Source organism: Sceloporus occidentalis, unplaced genomic scaffold (genome assembly GCF_023333645.1).
Source record: "Sceloporus occidentalis isolate IW3139 unplaced genomic scaffold, rSceOcc1.0.p SCAF_79, whole genome shotgun sequence".
In the NCBI taxonomy this organism is placed as follows: Eukaryota; Metazoa; Chordata; class Lepidosauria; order Squamata; family Phrynosomatidae; genus Sceloporus; species Sceloporus occidentalis.
This window is the reverse complement of record NW_028317059.1, coordinates 2,999,045-3,017,597: the sequence shown is the minus strand read 5'-3', so window position 1 is coordinate 3,017,597 and position 18,553 is coordinate 2,999,045. Positions and strand designations below refer to the sequence as shown.

General features: G+C 36.5%; 2 protein-coding genes across 2 annotated transcripts; both read left to right on the top strand.

Moving 5' to 3' along the window:
• Positions 1-2,198: 2,198 nt before the first annotated feature.
• LOC149285437 (rho GDP-dissociation inhibitor 2-like) lies at positions 2,199-4,832 on the top strand. The gene is made up of 5 exons (XM_089495403.1): positions 2,199-2,379; positions 2,837-2,920; positions 4,031-4,107; positions 4,238-4,301; positions 4,633-4,832. Exons 1-5 carry the CDS (start codon positions 2,199-2,201, stop codon positions 4,830-4,832), a joined length of 606 nt encoding a protein of 201 aa, XP_089351529.1.
• A 1,839-nt stretch (positions 4,833-6,671) lies between these two features.
• LOC149285436 (endoplasmic reticulum resident protein 27-like) lies at positions 6,672-16,875 on the top strand. Its single transcript, XM_089495367.1, has 7 exons — positions 6,672-6,771; positions 10,788-10,879; positions 10,999-11,136; positions 11,616-11,732; positions 13,364-13,489; positions 14,417-14,614; positions 16,834-16,875. The coding sequence occupies exons 1-7, from the start codon at positions 6,672-6,674 to the stop codon at positions 16,873-16,875; spliced, it is 813 nt and encodes a 270-aa protein (XP_089351493.1).
• The last annotated feature ends 1,678 nt before the right edge of the window (positions 16,876-18,553 follow it).

The window sequence follows — 18,553 nt, the reverse complement described above, 5'->3', positions numbered from 1 at the left end:
CATAGCTCTTGGGCAGTATAACTTGAATCTTGATTTTGCTTCTATTGAAGTTCATATTTCTCATAAATGTTTTTTCCAGGAACAGTAAAATATTGTAATGTTTAATAATTCATATTTTGTATGTTAACCTGAAAAATGTCCCAAGGTGGAGGTCTAACATACGAAGTCCGGTGCTCACTCTTAGCCCCAAACAGAATGCGGATCTGGTGCTAGAGGTTATTACAATAATTTGCACCCTGCTATTTTGAAAGCAGGATGTACTGTGGAGATATTCAGGCTATGCTGGGTAATTCTTATCTAATCACATTTGCTCATGATCCACTAATAGGATGATCTCTAGCTAAATGCCAGAACTAAGTACTCAACAGTCACAGCTCACGAGGCCAAGCTTGATGGCGTGGCTATTCTCTGCCACTTTTGATATTATCGACATGCAATATTGGCAGGAATTATTGCAATGTTTTGTGTTCCCCTTATACTAAATGGAAACATAATATTTTTATGCGTGTAAGCTGTACATCTGTTCTGCAAGGTGAGGGCTACATAGTGTAGATGTAGAACATTTTGCTTCTTGGCTGCCACAAACATCATCTGTTATTGGGTGAAAGTTGTCAAACTTGTTTTTTTTATGCAAAATATTAACTTGTTTGAGATTTTGGATTCGGGTTAGAAAGCTCTTCAGTAAGTTCCTGACTAAGCATTACCATATATGGTATTTCTGTGCAGTTCTGATAAACCATGGCTCTAGAACAGGAAGAGGCGACCTTCTGCTGTTTTAGCTGCCTATAACTGCAATAATTGTCAGTTGGCCTTTTTCTGACAGCCCTGACAGTTGTATAATTTATAATAACACTATTAAAAGATAGAATTTAGCAACATATAAAAAATATTGGGCCCATCAAGCCTATTCATTTGGCAAAAACCTAGATCTTAATCAGTCTTTGCTCTTGTCTTAGGCTCAGGATAACTTTATGCCTATCCCATGCATGTTTAAATTCCCTCACTGTGTTGTCATCTACTACTTCTACTCTGAGTCTATTTATCTTCCCAGTAAGCTTCCCATCTAAGCTTCTGACCCTCTAGTTTTAGATTAAGACCTCTTGTTCTAACATTTCTCCATGATTATACATCTTGAGCATAGCTGGGAAATCCAGTTTGTAAGGAGGCCACCGCATCCTGGCCAGTATAGGCATCCAGAGGGGGCAGAAGAGATAGTGCTTAAATGCATGTTATCAAAAGATACCCCTACATAATGCTCCATTCCAGAGTTTTAGTAACATTTAAATCTTCCATTGGTGGTAATCTCCTTGAACATTGACAACCAGCTGTTCCCTCACTTTTATAACCAGAACAAGATGGGGCTCAGCATGCTGAGAGACTCTAAATTCACAAGAGCAGTGCCCCCTTCTCCTTCCAATATGTCTTAACTTCTTATTTTCACTGTCCCCTATTGTAACAGTGATACAGAATCTGCTGGCGCTATACAAATACATGCAATGTGAGGATTAGGTATGGTAGATAGCAACCACTAGCCTTTGTTAGATTCATAAACCAATCCTTAATTTGGTTGCCTTTGTTAAATATGGTGGAATTTGGTTCTGCTCACGTTGCAACAAAGCATTGATATTGCCATTACCTTATGTGCTTAGTCCAAAACGCATTGAGACGGTGCACTTGCTTCCTGCTGGATCATATACACAGCTGAAGCTACAGATTTTAGAAAAATGTAACAAAAAATTGAGTAAACTAAATTGCTTTCCTTTTCCCATTAAAATGGAAACACTGACTATTCCAGAGAGGTGTTAATTTTTATTTAAATCCCATATTGACATATCCAGCTGTCTATTTACTGAAGCCTGTAGAGCTGATTCGTCACTCACCTTTAAAGAGATTTTAGAAGATTACCTAGAATTAATGAGCATGAATATTTAACAGAAATGACTGCACTCTAGTAGTCCTCAGGGAGTTTATTTTATCTACCACCTCCAACATGTGCTGCAAAATCCTTTTTGGGATACGGTTCTTATGGGATTCCAGCTGCTGTGAACTTAAACTACAACTCCAATCATACTTAGTTGAGTTTATTTTTGCAATGTCCCTTTGTTTGTTCACCACATTAACTATACAACAAGTCCATCTTATATGTGGAGCTCACTGAGGTTAACCACATTTGTTTCCCTTTATTATTGCAGGTAAAAATGACAGAAGATCACCCTGTCGCTCATGACCTTGAGGACGATGAAGATGAATTGGATGGAAAATTGAATTACAAACCACCACCACAAAAGTCACTACAAGAAATTCAGGAGCTTGACAAGGATGATGAGAGTTTAGCCAAGTATAAAAAATCATTGCTGGGAGATGGACCAGTGGTATTAGGTATGGATGGCCTATAACTCCCAGTGTGGACAGGACAGATGCTCTAAACGCTGTTACTTTGCACTTTGTCCCAAATTGTTGGACTATAAGGGGAGCGTAAAGCCATTGATACTAAGGGAAAGCTTGCACTCCTCCATCCTTTATGAACAAGGATGAGCCAGGCGCTAGGCGCAAGTCCAGTTTGAGCCACAGCTAGCTTGACCAGCTGTTCAACAACATTATCAATAGGAAATATACATCTACATGTGTATCTGCAATGTGGTGAGCGGCAATTAACCAGTGACATGTGTATGTAATGGTTAAATGTGTGTTGGATTGTTCTGAATTTCCAGTGGGCTTATGTGACCTATTATGAAATAGGCTATATTGTTTTAAGACTATCCAGATAACTGAGCTCGATTAATCCACCAGGTGGTGGCTTTCTTTTAGTAATGCAAGTTTTTTTTTACTTTTTCAGATCCAAATGCCCCAAATGTGACTGTAACCCGTCTTACACTGGCTTGTGAAACCGCACCGGGACCAATTACAATGGACCTTACTGGTATGTGTCCAACCATGTGAACAACGCTGTTCTGGACCTTCTGGTATCAGCTTCAGCTTGATTACCACTCTTAAACTTTTATCTACGCAGTCCCTTGCTCATTATCCTCTCATCAACTATTGGGTTTATTTACAAAAAATAAGTGAATGTGAGTTTGCAGTCGCACTCGTTCACCACTTCAGCTCACATTTAGGCTGACTCAAACTATAGTCAACCTGCACAAACCTGACTGCAGCACAGTAGAGTTGAAGAGACTTAAAAACAAAAAAAAATATATATGACTTAATTTACCCAGTATGTAAATATGGAGTGTTCTTGAGGAGGAAAGATGAATGTTTCTTTACCTTCCCAGTTAATAGAATAGTAATATTTTATTTAAAAAAACATTGAAAATAAGAAAAAATAAAAAGCTTTTAAAAAGGAGGTCCCCTACTAACCACGGAGGGACAGAAAAGTCCTCCATATTCCCTTGCCCTGTGCGCAGAAGGTTTATAATTTGTCCTCTCAGGAGACATAGGCCATACGTATGACCCCCTCACCTTCCATCCTCCTCATCACTCATGTAGCACTCTCATGCCCGTATCTTCCATACTCTATGTTGTATAGGAGAAGTTTAACAAGAGCAATTATAATAATAATAAATAAAATACCTACCCCTCGTCTTTAAGTACCCCAGGTATAGGGCATGAGGTCCATTCAGTGTACCCCATGGCAATTTTTTGGTAAAACAGAAACAGATGGAAACATGAGGAAAAAATTCACTCTTCTGCCAAGGGCAGTGATTCTGGTTAAATGTATATGCACTCCCTGGCACCAGCACCCAAAAGCGGTTGGAATGAACTACGGGTCATGGGCAGGTCTCGTCTTACACTGAAAGCACCAACAATTACTTAGTACGGTATAATGAAAATGTGAATTCTAAACTATTGTACAAGATAACTCAAATACAGGAATTAATTGGAACAAAGTAACATTATCTCGAATAACGTAATATATCCACACTGAACACTTATTTACTCTAAATATATATATATATATATATATATATATTACAGAACTTGTACAATTGCTAATTTTCAATAATAAAAAATCCATTCTTTTATTCATTAGGAGACTTGACAAACTTAAAGAAGGAGACATTCGTTTTGAAAGAAGGTGTTGAATACAGGGTGAAAATCCACTTTAAAGTGAGTTGTATGTGTGGAACTCTGTGAGCTCCTTCCTCACTGAGAAAATATTAAAAATGTATCACTAACTAGAGTTACTTTAACCATCCCAGTTAACATATACACATTTTTATGCTTTCATTTATTATAGGTGAACAAAGAGATCGTTTCTGGATTAAAGTATGTACAGCACACATACAGAACAGGAGTAAAAGGTAACCTTTATCTTGTTCAGATTCAAATAAATGCTTAAACAGGACTGATAAATATGCCATTGCCAGAGTTTATGTATCCCTACATTGATAAAGCCAGGAAATGGCCATGCCAAAAGCCACGTCTGGGTTATCATATCATTCTATGCTAGGCTGTCTTTTAGTACCTAAACAAGTGATTCAAGTATCTCATTTAATAATATTCTGTTAAGCGTGGCTGTTCTAGTTGGGCTAAACCCAAAAGTGAACCATTTAACACTACCATACATATACACCTTGGCAGAGCAATCAACAAAAGTCCACTCTGATAACCAACTTTGTTTGTCTTGTACAGTTGCCAAAGCTACATTTATGGTGGGCAGTTATGGACCAAGAACAGAAGAATATGAGTTTTTAACCCCCATGGAGGAGGCACCAAAAGGCATGCTAGCTCGAGGAACCTACCATAATAAGTCGTTCTTTACTGATGATGACAATCATAATCATCTAACTTGGGAATGGAACCTGTCCATTCGAAAGGAGTGGAATGAATAAACCCTCTTTTCTAAAGATACAATCCAAATCCCTAGATGTGGTTTATTGCCTATGTATTGTGGAACCCAAAATGAATATCGTGCTTGCTTGTAAAAAACCTAACCTCAGAGCTTACTGTGTTTTCAATTAACTGCATTGTATACACATACTTGAGAACTCACCAGGTTTTATCTGGACTTTTCGGGTCAAGAGCTGTTTCTTTGGGGCTCATAGGTATTATCTTCAATCTTTCGTCAGGGGAGAGGTATTTGGTTGTGCCCAATTGCCATCCCTTTAAATCCTAGTTAGAGCTAGCCTGACCCTGTATGACACCCCTAAGTGCAACCGCACCAACAGAAGATAAAGGCTGTAGGCAGCCAACCCAAGGGGGTTTCTAAGTATGTGTATATACCATCTGTAATACAAAAGAATAATATATTCTATGCTGATTTTAATATAATAAATGTTTTGGATTTTGAATGTATTACTTTTTACAGACATATTAATAGCACATGAGAAGACATTTCAGAATTAAAAGTGGTAACATTCTACAACTTCCTATCGGTGTGGCTTAAACAATATTCACATAACATATACATGCACATATGTATGCATAAACCTGTATAACAATATCAGAAGAACATAAAACATTGGGTTTTGAAACACAGTTTCTGCTTTATCTTCATGGAAAAATAGGAAACTTATGTTGTGTTGCTATTTTAGCATTGATATTTCATTAAAATACATTGGTTCTAATTAAGTCTCTGAAGTGGGCATTAATAAACAAATTACTGTTACAGAAATAATTGGCATGCCTGAAATTTAGCCAGTCTACTTACCTTACATGGCACCCCCTAAATATACATGAAAATCTATGTTATTAACTTGTTTCAGTATGACGTGGGAAAATGTGCTACTGTGCATTCATGCACTCAAACTTCTTTCAATGCTAGTACAATCTTTACTGCTTAGCAACAAAGGAGATATATACATACGCGGGAACTCTCTGCGTTTCGCCCAGAGACCCGGGTGAAGCGACGCTTCTCTGGTTCCCCAGGTTGACGCCTGAATCCTCTGGGTCATAGGTGAGTCCTGACACTCCCTGCCCTATTCCTCCTTAAATGATAGTGTGCCCCACAAGATCAGTGGGAACATTCACTGACGCTGGCGGGAATGCCCGCTACATCAGCGGGTAGTTCTGGCCGCATCCCGCAATGGGGGGGCTCCGAGTGACCGGAGCCTAGAAGTTCCCGGTATGGATATATCTCACATGAGATAAATCAGAAATAAATATGGCATTTTATTTGCAATTATTTATTTACTTTACAAAAATAGGAATTGTCTCAAGCCATAAGCTATTGCTAACAAATCTGAATAGGTTTGGAACTTACAAATACCTTTAAAACTAGCCCCTTAGCCAATTCTTGTATAGAGCTAAGAGATGGAACTTATACACATTAGGTCTCAATTTTTACCACTTTACATAAATCTTTACTATAATATCTAAGTGGTTATTAATTTACTTAAATTGAAGACAGTGTGATAAAAGAAAACCAAGAAGGGCTTCTAATAGAGTAATATTATATATATATATATATATATATATATATATATATATATATTAGTATTTATTTTAAAAAGGAGAGAAAAGAACAACCATTTCCATTCATAGTTTTACTCAGCTTTGAAAAGGCTTTTATCAGCATCTCCCTATATTTGGCATCATAGAGGTCAAAGTCATCTAGAGCAGATGGAGCTTTCCCATACTTCAGGGCCTCTCTCACTTTTGTTCGAATAACCCGCTGCATTAGGTTCTTTTTATGTGTGAGTCACTGCTCAGCTTAGTTTCCAGAAGATCAGATGGACAAAATAATGGCACGGTCTTCAACCTTTTTCCTGCTTATGTTTCTTTTGAAGACTTCATCAGGGGAGCAAGTGGGAAACACTACCATCACCACTGGTAAGACATACACAGAGAAAAAGTTATGGTTCTAAATTAAAAAATAGAAAATGAATGCGTCATTAACTTCACGATATTAAGGTTTGCCAATCAGAAAAAAAGCTACTAATAAGAAATGGGAAAGTTACAATTAACTAATCCTTTGGAAAAGGTGGATTTGTGACCTTTCAAATGTATGGATCAAACGTAAGTAGACTGGTACAAACATCAAAGTTTGTGCATTGTTACCAAAGCATGTCAAAAACTTGTATGGATATACTAAACTCAGACATACTATTTAATATCAAACCATATGTTCCAGAATTTTGTTGAGCTTTCTATCATAATAAAGGTGGCAGTATCCTACACTAGCTAAGTACAATCAATAGGCACTGTATTTAGAAACAGAAGCACTGTAATTAGCTTAAGTTATGACTTAAGAAATGTCATTGAAATTCTCCTGGACATTTTCAATTGCCTTGACAAAAGCCTTGAGTTACAGGTCAGCAAGTTGCTCTTTATGTAATTTGTTCTTCTTGTAATTCAATGCAAATTATATATAAATGAGAACAATGTGTTCAAAATAAAAAGACAAACAATGAACTGTTGGCCCTGAATAAATGAACAATTACTCTGGCTTTTAAAGATAATTAAAATAAACATAATACCCATTAATTAAAGAATTCTAAAAATAGTTTTCAGTTTTCACTAAGGGTGGTAGACCTCAGATATGTCATACATGTCTTATGAACTGAAGTCTGAAGCTGTAGTGGTTGCAAAGAATAGTGGTTACTGTGGAGGTGTTCACAGTAGCCCAACACAATATACTGGGTCCCCCGGGAACGGTTTTCAAAACCCTTCTTAGAAATAATTCTTTAATCATGTATAATTTTGATTCATAATTACAGGACACTTAATTGGCATGTAACACAAAAGCTGGCATTAGAAAGTTTGTGTTGGTTTTGTGTGATTAAACCTTCAGAGGAATGGATGGATCTGATAGACCTGTTAAGTGTTTTTGCATACTAGAGAGTACAATTGATGTTTTATGGGCAACAGTACCTTAAGGCATATTCATTATTGGAAATGATAAAGGTGTAAAATGCTAATCAAAACTTATTATCAAATGTTACCAGGTCATGTGTGATTTAAACTAGCTACAGTATTGGAACAGCATGTATGTGTGTGTTAGTATAAGTATATGTGTGTTAGCGTTACTGTGTATGTTGGCATGAGGGTGTAAGTATAAGAGTATGTGTGCAAATGTGTGCCAGTCTGTAACTGAGAGAGCCAAGGGGTTGATGGGGCCATGTGGCTTTACCCTCCCCCACCAGGCTAGAAGGTGCCAGCCCTTACTGAGGTGTTACTTTATACTTTGCTTCAGCTGTTTCTAATATACGGGATGGTTTACCTGTGTACATTTGTCTATTTTGTTGATCTCTTGATGCTGTGGCTGGTCCTAGTGTTAGTTGTATTTAAAATAAAAATGTAGGACGGGAAAAGAATTGTTTTAAGGTTTAACGCAATTGTGGTACAAGGTATATAGCAACCAATGGAATGACCCAATCAGCATGAACATTCTATTGGTTGCTATTGTGATAAAATCTTTTTTTTTAAAACCTTGCTGGGAATTATTATTTTTATTATTTATTGCTTTATATAGCATCATCAAATTCCGTAGCACTGCACAATGGCTAGACAAGACATAACAAGTACCATGTAACATAACAAATTGACTAACAGAGACAACAGGTGAGGAGGGCCCTGCTCAAACAAGCTTACAATCTAGAGGATTGGCTAAAAATAAACACATGGCTAAAATGGTATCTAAATAGTATACTACACTTTGTTTCTAGTTAAACTAGCATAATAATATATTTGTTGTTAGATGGTAGTTTGCTTTTGTGAACTTTATGAGACCTGCTAGCTGTCTATATTATTAGATATAAGTTTCAAAAATATATATAGTTATTAAAGTTAAATATTTTATAGCCAGTTACAACAAAAACTATATCCCTTTAACATGGTCAGTTTTTTTTAATCCTGGTGTACTAAAGAGTCAATTTTCTGAAAATACATATATCTCTAAATTTGCTCCCTCTTGTGGCTGAATCTTGTACTACACATGGATATGACATCATGTAAATGCCAAACATAGAGACTTGCGCTAGAAGAGAATAGCCTGCCTGTCCCCTATAACCAGTGGCACTTCTAGGCCAACAAAGTACACTGCTTTATACACACACACCTGGAAACTCTTCAGGATTTACCTTCTGGAGGTGTGGGGCTAGTCATGTGTGGGGGTAGGGAGTAGTGGGTGGAGAGTAAGCAGAAAGTGGGTGGAACCTGGTTACAAATGCCTTTTCTCTGCCCAAAGATTGAAGAAACTAACCCGAGGTTCCAGTGAAGCAGAGCTTCACCTGGAGACTCCAGGTTGCACTTGATAAATTCCCAGATATGTTTACACTAATCAAAACATATCACAATGTATTAAATGTTTTGTAATGTTTTCATGCAAAGAACAGTGTCCATAAGTCTCACATTTATTTTGGGGCAGTAGGTGTCAAATTGCTAGTAAAAATTATTCTCAGTAAGCACAAGATTATTCTTATTTTTATTTCATTTTCCTGCGTATGTATAATTGGACATGTTTTCTTTTGGGGTGACTTAAAAACTGATTATATATACAGTGTGTGCTAACCTTTTTCTAATTTTCAATGTGAACTTGCAACTTCATTGGATACTTAGAACTCAGGTGTTCTCTTTACATCACTAATCCCTGTGATGAGAGCATCAGGTGGCAGAATAAACAGATCTGTTACAGTATGTCCCTAGTGAAACCTGCAAAATAATTGTAATCATTATTCAGATGAATGGGACAGCGCTGTGGATTCCAGAGGGAGCCAAATACGATTTCTGCTTGCTTTGTTAATTACAGTTTGTGGCAACAATAACTGAAAGGGGTGATTATACAGCTGGGGGCAAAAATGCCACTCATGGGTATAGACCAAGCTAATTGGTTATCACTTTAATAATACTTAGAATAACATGTGTATTTCCATAACAAGGATCCCATTTATCTGCCACACACAGAGTACTCATTAAAAAAAACCTCACTAAACTCATTAAAATGTATTTGTTTTGCAGATATCTGTCCATGTCTATCCTTTTTACAACTTTGGGTCAAAACAACACCCATTTTAAACAGACATGTCGGCCATCATATAATACTTGAAAGCCTTTAAATTTCCTTTGCAAATGCACAGTAGGGTTCATCATTTGCCTGAACACACCACCTACTTAACAAAGTACATGCGCGCTATACTCACCAACAACCAGCTCTGACTCATGCTTAAGTTCCGTGGGGTTTAACATGACTCTTCCCTCCCTATGGGGACCATCTTCCTGCCACTAAATGGCTATTATAAGTTGTGGTGTGAAAATGGGACCATGAAGGGGGGGTGATACCCTGGAACTCTGGAGCTGCAGCTTCACCTTGTGGTAAGCTTATTCTAGACGATCATACTTCTTATACCTAAGTACAGCATATTGAGATTTCCTTAAGGGACCTTAAGACTATTCATGTTACTTGCTTTACAGAGGAGGTGCCTGATTCTAAACAAATTATAGAGGTAAAGACAAAGTGCAGCTCAGAAAGCATACTCCAACTTGTCCTTACAGTAGAATATCAACGTAATCTTCACTCGAAGACTATGATAATGATGGAAAATTTGTATGAAATGTCCATGCCTCCTGTGAATAACCAGGCTGGAAAATATAAATTTAAGTAACATACCTAAATACTGAACATTAAATAATAAAGATACATTATCAGAAGAGCTGGTTTTAGAACAGCATTTAATTTAAATGGACCAAAAACTACTGCTGAATAGTAACTTTTTCAACTGATAGACAATTTAATATTATTCCATATATATGTATATATATATATATATACATATATATATATATATATACATAATCCATGATAATCCATGATATGCATTAATAATTGTCTACCTTAATCTCTCTTACAGAATTTATCAGAGAGCCCAGAACACTCAATGACATCTCTGTTGCTGAAGCATTTATTGATTCTAATGAGTTTGCCGTGGTTGCTTTTTTTAAGGTACAACATAATTGATCATTGCATGAGGCTTCATTATTTCATCTTAAATATTGCAACAATTCAGTGTAACCCTCTATGATATTGATATTTATTTAAATTTGTCAATACTGTATTTACAGGATCTAGAGGAACCCGAAGTAGAATACTTTAAAGCTCTTGTTAAGAATCATCCAGAATGGGAATTTGGAATAAGCACCAGCAAAGACGTTTTAAAACACTTCAAAATCGAGAGCAGTTCGGTGTCTCTTTTCCGACAGGTAAATTAGATACTGGGTTCTGTGTTTTTGACATTTCTGAAAAGAAAAAATATCAGAATTTGAACTTGGGATGTCAGGCAGTGAATACCATATGCAAGCAGATACATTAAGTAATTATAAGGTTTTACTACTAACCAATACAAATAAAATCAACTTATTATAATTAAAGCATCCCAATTAAAATCTTGGAGTTTCAACCTACATTGAACAGGGTTGAACATGGTTTGCCATCTCATGTGGTGCTCAACAATTTATGTTCTCAGATTAATAATTAAACTCTTAGTAACATTCTGTGCTTCCTCTATATGATGCTGTCCACCGGGTAATGCTAATGTTTAACAGATTGGGTTGTTGATCCCCATATTTCTGGGGCATTTGATTGTCCATTCCCCAGGTTGAAGACAACCAGCTTGCCACTGTTTGATATGTTATTTCTGGTAAAGTCTTTCAAACATACGATTTTTCCGTGTTGACTACAGGTGGACAGTGTTAGAGATGACTTAATATTAAAAGATTACCCAGAGATTGATACTGCTAAACTCTACCGTTTTCTGTCTATAAATGAGCTGAGATGGGTGACACCATACAACGCAGTGGTGAGTTTCTTAAGTTTGTCTTGCAATAAATAATGTGAAAACATACAGTATATTTATACTAATTATGTTCTAAAGGTTAAAGTGGGTAAATGATGGAAAAAAAAAAACAAGAAAAACAATTATATTTGCAAATTGCATATAGTTAACAAAATATCTGCTATGTTTTGTACATTTTACCAGGTACATACTTGGTAACTCTCCAGGTGTGACCCGGAGTCTTTGGGTGATTTTTGGGGTCTTTGGTCAGTTTCTTCTTTCTCTGGGAAGTAACTTTTGACCATGCCCACTTCCTGTCCACCTTCTTCCTACTCCCTGACCACTTCCCCCACTAAAGGCTTCCTAGACCCATAACTAAGCTACCCCCCCCACCAGAAAAGGGAGCTCTCCAGAAAGCCGACCCTAGGAAGTTCCCCGATATGATGATATATTAAAATATCTCTCTTTTTCAAGTTCAACTGCAATAATACTTAGAAAAGAAAAAAATAATGAATAATTAAGATTAAACATTTATATGCAGTGATAATTTTAATACGACCAATTTAAAAATGTTAAAAAACGACAGATACTTTTTAAGCTAAAGAAAAAGATATTATATATTTTTCTTATACCAAGTTTCAACAGCTCGGTAGGAAAAGGCGGCTCTGTCCACTTCCTTCTTGCAGCCTGAAATAGCAAGTAAATTACTAGAACTTGACCAGGGGTTATATGGGGCAGGGTAATAATACTCAGCTGGCAGATTTACAGAAAATAATTTATAAACTAGGAAAGAGAGCTGTGGATTTCTTTTAATATAATTAAACACAATCGTAAAAAGTATACATTTATTAACAACGCTTTGTAGTGATAAAGCACTGTACTCAATGTCTGTTGCGCTACACCTTTACTTACTATGGGATTTAGTTTTTTTTTTCTTTTTTTTAAAAAGCCATATTTTGTGCATTTGTGTTAAAATTGCCCATGTTGTTTTAATATCTTACAGTCCTACTACTTCCTGCCCCATATTGAGTTTAACTTCTAGTGCACCTGATAGGCTAAGATAATGCCTAGCAGAAAAAAGGGGTGTCAAAAAAAGGGGTCTTTTCACTAAAGGGATACATGGTAGACAGGAGATCTGTGGTTTCAGCTCCATGACTTCCATATATGCTATGAATGTCCAACCTCAGTGATCTTCTGGTGCCGGAAGAGCTTGGCTGGCCCTGTATGATGTATAGTAAATGAGTCCCCCCACAAATTGAACTATAAATCATATAGGGACAAGTCAGCCCTTCTAGCTGGAGAACTTGCCAGTGAAGGCCCTTAGTATTTAATAATAAAGTGAGGGAGCTAAAATCACAAGTATCCTACAAACTCTCATTTTAATGAATAAACCCCAGAGTTGCATAAGATATGAGACTGAAAGTGAACCTCGGTTCACCATCCAAGGCACCAAATGGCAATTTTACATTTCTTATAATTCACTTTAATAAAACACTGGACCCCTTTAAGCATATTGAAATTGCGATATAGATCCCTTTAAAACATTTGTCAATATCAATCAGAGCAGTGAAAAGCTTCTACATTTTATTTTCTATAACAATCGTCTTAACATTTCCATTATTCTCACCATGTCTTTTTATGTTGTTTCTATTCAGACAGCGGTTGGAATAATGGGGAGCAAAGTTCAAGTCCATCTGCTTCTGTTTGTAGATAAAAAAATGGAGAAAGAAGATGAGGTTTTGAAGGAATTCCAGGATGCAGCCAAGGAACTAAAAGGGAAGGTGAGCCAGGACAAGTCCTATTCTCCAAAAATGAAACAATTTACCGATAGTTTAGATAGAGATAAAGCTAAAATTTTAACGGAAACAACTATTTGAATTTCTTATGATGCCATAGAAAATAACAATGGACTAAACTCGCAAACGGACAGAGACGCAAAACCTCTAACTCTGAAACACTTAAAATGTTGTACTGCGTTCCAATAGAATTAAGATTAATTAAAGACAATGAAATTATCAAACAATAAAAATTCTACCAATGTCACTGGATTTCCACTCAGCATTTGGTCACTAGCCTGTACACATGATCAATTTTATGCTATAATAGGAAAAATGACGTGAAATAAAGGAGTGTTACCTCCTTTATGATAAATATCTCGTTTCCAATGATGAACTTAAGGTAGTTCTACGGAGTTGGGAATGTGCCCCAAGATCGTTGCCTGACAACTTTGTCATTGTGCACAGATCCGTCAAAGGCTTGTCATGTTTTAGAAACCCTTTTCACTATAATTTATATCTTGGATGTATGAATTTATGTTTTTACATGAATATAGATGATGCTTCCCCAGCTTTAGTCAAGGATAACTGTAATTATCCCAATATTTATGGACTTTATCTTACGGTTCATTTTGGACTATTGCATTTGGACATTTCACCTTGGTTTATGATTTTCTTTTCAATTTCCATTTGTTGACTATTTTAATTTTTTGGTTTATTTTTTTTTAACACAGCCCAAAATGTATTGTCCTTTGTCCAGCTTCATCAATTCCTTTTTTTTTTGCATTTTTATTCTTCCCCACAATGTTTTTCATGCACCTTTCTGAACGCTAACGGGTTCTGATGCTTCTAAGAATGTCCTAAGTGTAGTTTAGTTTCAAATAAATCCCTCTATTTTACTATTTCTAAGAAATTAACTGCTTTTCTTTTCAGGTCCTGTTTGTGAAAGTGAATGTTGCTTTGAGGGGTAATGAGAAAGTTATGGGTTATTTTCAACTCAAAACAAGTGACCTTCCCAAAGTTGCAATTTACAACACTGAAACTGATGTCAAAAGACTTATGACAAACAATGATTTCACGGCTGAAAACTTGAAAACATTTTGCCTTGGGTTCTTGTCTGGGGAAAGCACTGTAAGTATCTAGTAAATTATTTCACTTTAAATGATGATGAAGGACATATTATGGAGGGACCATCACATTACAACCACTGTACATTTCAGCTGTAATATATGGTGCTGCTGTCAATGCATTTCATGTTTATAGGTTCTGTTCTTTGTGTTTTACCTTCCTCACCTATTGTTGAATAAATTCTATTTTTGATTATGAGATGAAAGCATATACTGCATAATTACCAGGTCTGGACTGGCACACCAGGCGAAAGCTCATTGCTCGATACACATTGGGTTCTGCGCTGTGTGGCCACTGGCTAGATTTGGGTGGCCACACCCTACACGAGCATAAAACATGTGGCCTGTCATATTTAGCTGTCGGCTGCACTCACAACATTAGCTGGCCTCTGGCCTTTAATTGCCAGGTCAATCTCGTTATCAGGAATAGACACCGTGTCCGCGGCAAGGTTTGTGAAGGACCACAAAACATGATTAAATTGTCCACCACAGATCCCAGTAAATGTGCACCATGAGTAATGTCAGTGCTTCCCCTGCTCATTATCCATAGTCCGACCCTCCTCATTACCCAGCTAGAAGCTTTGGCACTGGACCCATCACTAGTCTACTGTGTCTGTTACTTAAGCATAAGTTTGGTTTCTCTCCTCCATTAATCAATAATCATGCAGTAAGTATGCCCATGTGGCATGTGGGTAGTCTGGGGACAAAGTCAATAGTTTTAAAAGATCTTGTCTATTCCCATCACTTAGGTTATCGTTAGGCTCATGCTTTCTAGTGGACTCTAGGGGTTAACACCAGTGATGCCCTCCCAAAAAATGTGTTGAAGCTGGTGTTTGGGACTTTCTCTTGGGAAATGTATTCAGTTGTGATCTGATTGCAGTTTTGTCCATCAGAAGACAGGTCCTCTCTTTGCATACGTGCACCGTGTGGAGGAACAATGAGGGGGGACTTTGTAAACTCTCTCTACTCAACTAGCATGGTGTCTATACTAGGTTGTAGAGGCTGGGAATATGCCATTTAGTCCTTGAAAGATGTTGAAGATGCTTAACAGGGTTTGGCTCATAATAAAACATGTTTAATGAGATCAAATCTCGTGCAACCCACTCATTATTGAATTAGCACAGAAGGCATGCAGTTAGTTGTACCTCTGCAGTGAAAGGTTAATTGTGCTTTATCCATCTCTGGCGTGAAAAGTAAATCCTTCTTTATGCTACCCTTCCAGACATTCAGATTCCTTTGTTCAAAAGTAGAGGTCAAGATATAAGACCAAAACATCTTGGCAGATAAACTTAGACAGGAACTGCAGGGAGGTTTGGCTTGTACACAAGAATAACATGTTTTTGGCAATAATAATTAGCTAGAGATACAAGCAAAAGGAGTGTAGGAGATTTGGAAGAGGGAGTAAGTGTGATAGGTACATGTGAAGAATGTTAAGTTCATTGTTAAACAATATGCCTATAAAGGCATTAGCACATATTGAACAATCACCACTATTTTGATTATTTTATGGGTTTCACTAAATTCGGAAACCACGCATTTTGCTGTACTTTTTATGTTTCTTAATTGTGCCAGGGCTGTCTGGCCATCGCCAATACTGCCTTGGCAGTGTAAACCAAATATCAGTTTATAGGAGCTCATCACGCAGCCTTTTATAATTATAAGATAAATGGACTTCTCTAATAGCTGGGTGAATCAGCTCAGAACCCTGCTATTTTTAGGACTTTAATGTGTGCGAGAATTAGGATAGACACTTGTGAGGTCTTTCCTTAAACGTCTGGCTTGCCTAGCTTTGCTCGTTTCATCCCACTGGCTTGATAGCCCACCTCTAATCTGTCTAGACTAGGCTAAAAGATTAGATCTAGGCTAAAACTCAGGGTTTGTAAGAACCTAAATTACTCACCATCTCTTGTGGTCATGGAAGTAGATCCTGGAAACTTTTTGTAACATCTTTGGCATTATCTCTGACATAAAGAATATCCTTATTTTGTTTTTTTCTATATGAAAAACTAAATGGATTTACTATATACATAAAATCATACGGTTTTCAAAGAATTTATCTAATGCTTAATCGAACATTTACATGTATTGCATATAAATGAACAATTAGGAAACTTTGCATTCAACATTTCTGCCTAACACAATATATATAATTTCCAATGTAATTACATCTGAAATATACAAATACATGAATTATAATTATTTTTTAATATTTATTGCTTTCAGGAAGAAGAATCAGAACAAGATGATGTAAAAACAGAACTGTAACATTTATTAAAATTGTTCAATTCCGTGCCTTTAATCCATTTGGAAATTTTAAATATCTATTGTGTATACAGTATTAAAATACAATTTTATTTTACCTAAATGTCTCTCCAGTGTTTACTAATGATATCTAATATGCATTGGATGGTAGTGGGATTCCCCCCATAATAAATTCATCATACAGAAGTGGTGGAAAGGCTCTTTTGTCTAACAGCACTTTTTTGGCAAGCCTATGAAGCACATTTTTAGGGTCAACTCTTTTATATCCATAAAGGCAGTCTCAAAAAACATGGATCAACCTATTTATTGATCAGTTATGTGCATTAGTTGGGATTTTGTTACAATTTATACAAAGGAATCATTAGTTTTCAACTCCAAGCCCAGAGGTAAAATGAAAGAGTTTGTAAATGCTTATTGATAGAATGTGTTAGTTCAATGCGGATCTACAAAAGGTCTCCACGGCTTCTCTTGTGGTTCTATAAACCATTCGTTTAGTGCCAAAAGCTGTGATGTATAATCGGATTTGGTTCATCTCTCCTAAAACATTTAACACTTGCTGCTTTTTCTCGGTCACATGAGGTCACAAATATTGCCCTTGGTTGCAGATGTGGCTGGACACCACGTGTTTTGGTTCCATTTCGAATCCTGGTATCTGGATACAGTCACATTTCGCTAGTAAAACATTTCTGGAACTATTTTCCTATTCCCTTCAGTTCCTTCACATTGACCCATTTGTCACCTCTAAAAACTCCTATTTCTTTTAAGAATTTTTATGTAAATGATAAAATATACTTGATCTGTGTACTTCATAACTACCTCATTAATCACCTCATTCCCTGCTATCCAATGTATTACTACCCTCGTCTGTTAATGTTTTTGTCCTTAAAATCTGAGGATATTAAAAAAGTATTGTATAAAAATAACTGCCTAAAAATACACATTTGAACCATTAAGTTAGATGCATTATTTGTAGGAAACAAGAAAATCCAATGACCACAGGAACTAAGAGAGAAATAGGGGTCAAAACCATTTTTCAAGAATTCTTATTTGAATCCCTGTTGACTCTGACCTATTTGCTAATATGCCCAAATTGTGGCTGGGCACACACTAATTATAAAGTTGTTAAACTATCTGCCTTCTCAAGGGGATGTGGTCTTAACCATCATGGTTTACCAGCCTATTACTGCTGGAAAAAGCTTAAGTTGTTGTTACAAAAACTAAATTCTGCAAAATATAGATATATTATATTTAATGTCATGAATGAAAATGTTCTTAACATACTAGGATGCATTGATTCAGGTAGCTGGAGTGCACTTGACATTGTGTATCAGGTCCACATTACCATGTCTTCCCATGTCATGTAACACCTGCCTGTAATGTCCTGGACCCCCATTCCTTATGTAGTCTTATAACTAGGGAGGGTGTTACAAAAATGTACATCTTAGTTATCTCACTTGTGTTGTGCACTAATGCCAGTTGCGACTCTAGGAACAATATATATGGGGGGGGGCATATATAAGGTACCACAGTCAAAACTGAGGGGCACTAATAAGTTCCACCATTAAGTCATGCCACTGAAAAAACTAATTATATATCAATAAGATGTAAAAAATACCAGAGTACTGCAGAATGCAATGACACATTTTTTATTGGATTAACATAATACTTGAAAAAAGTTTCA

Excerpts from the sequence above, each read along its gene's own strand:
- LOC149285436 (XM_089495367.1), top strand. The coding sequence starts at position 6,672 with ATGGACAAAATAATGGCACGGTCTTCAACCTTTTTCCTGCTTATGTTT. Across the intron at positions 6,772-10,787 it reads AAACACTACCATCACCACTG|AATTTATCAGAGAGCCCAGA; the intron begins GTAAGACATACA and ends TCTCTCTTACAG. Across the intron at positions 14,615-16,833 it reads TCTTGTCTGGGGAAAGCACT|GAAGAAGAATCAGAACAAGA; the intron begins GTAAGTATCTAG and ends TATTGCTTTCAG.
- LOC149285437 (XM_089495403.1), top strand. The coding sequence starts at position 2,199 with ATGACAGAAGATCACCCTGTCGCTCATGACCTTGAGGACGATGAAGAT. Across the intron at positions 2,921-4,030 it reads AATTACAATGGACCTTACTG|GAGACTTGACAAACTTAAAG; the intron begins GTATGTGTCCAA and ends TTTATTCATTAG. Across the intron at positions 4,302-4,632 it reads ATACAGAACAGGAGTAAAAG|TTGCCAAAGCTACATTTATG; the intron begins GTAACCTTTATC and ends TGTCTTGTACAG.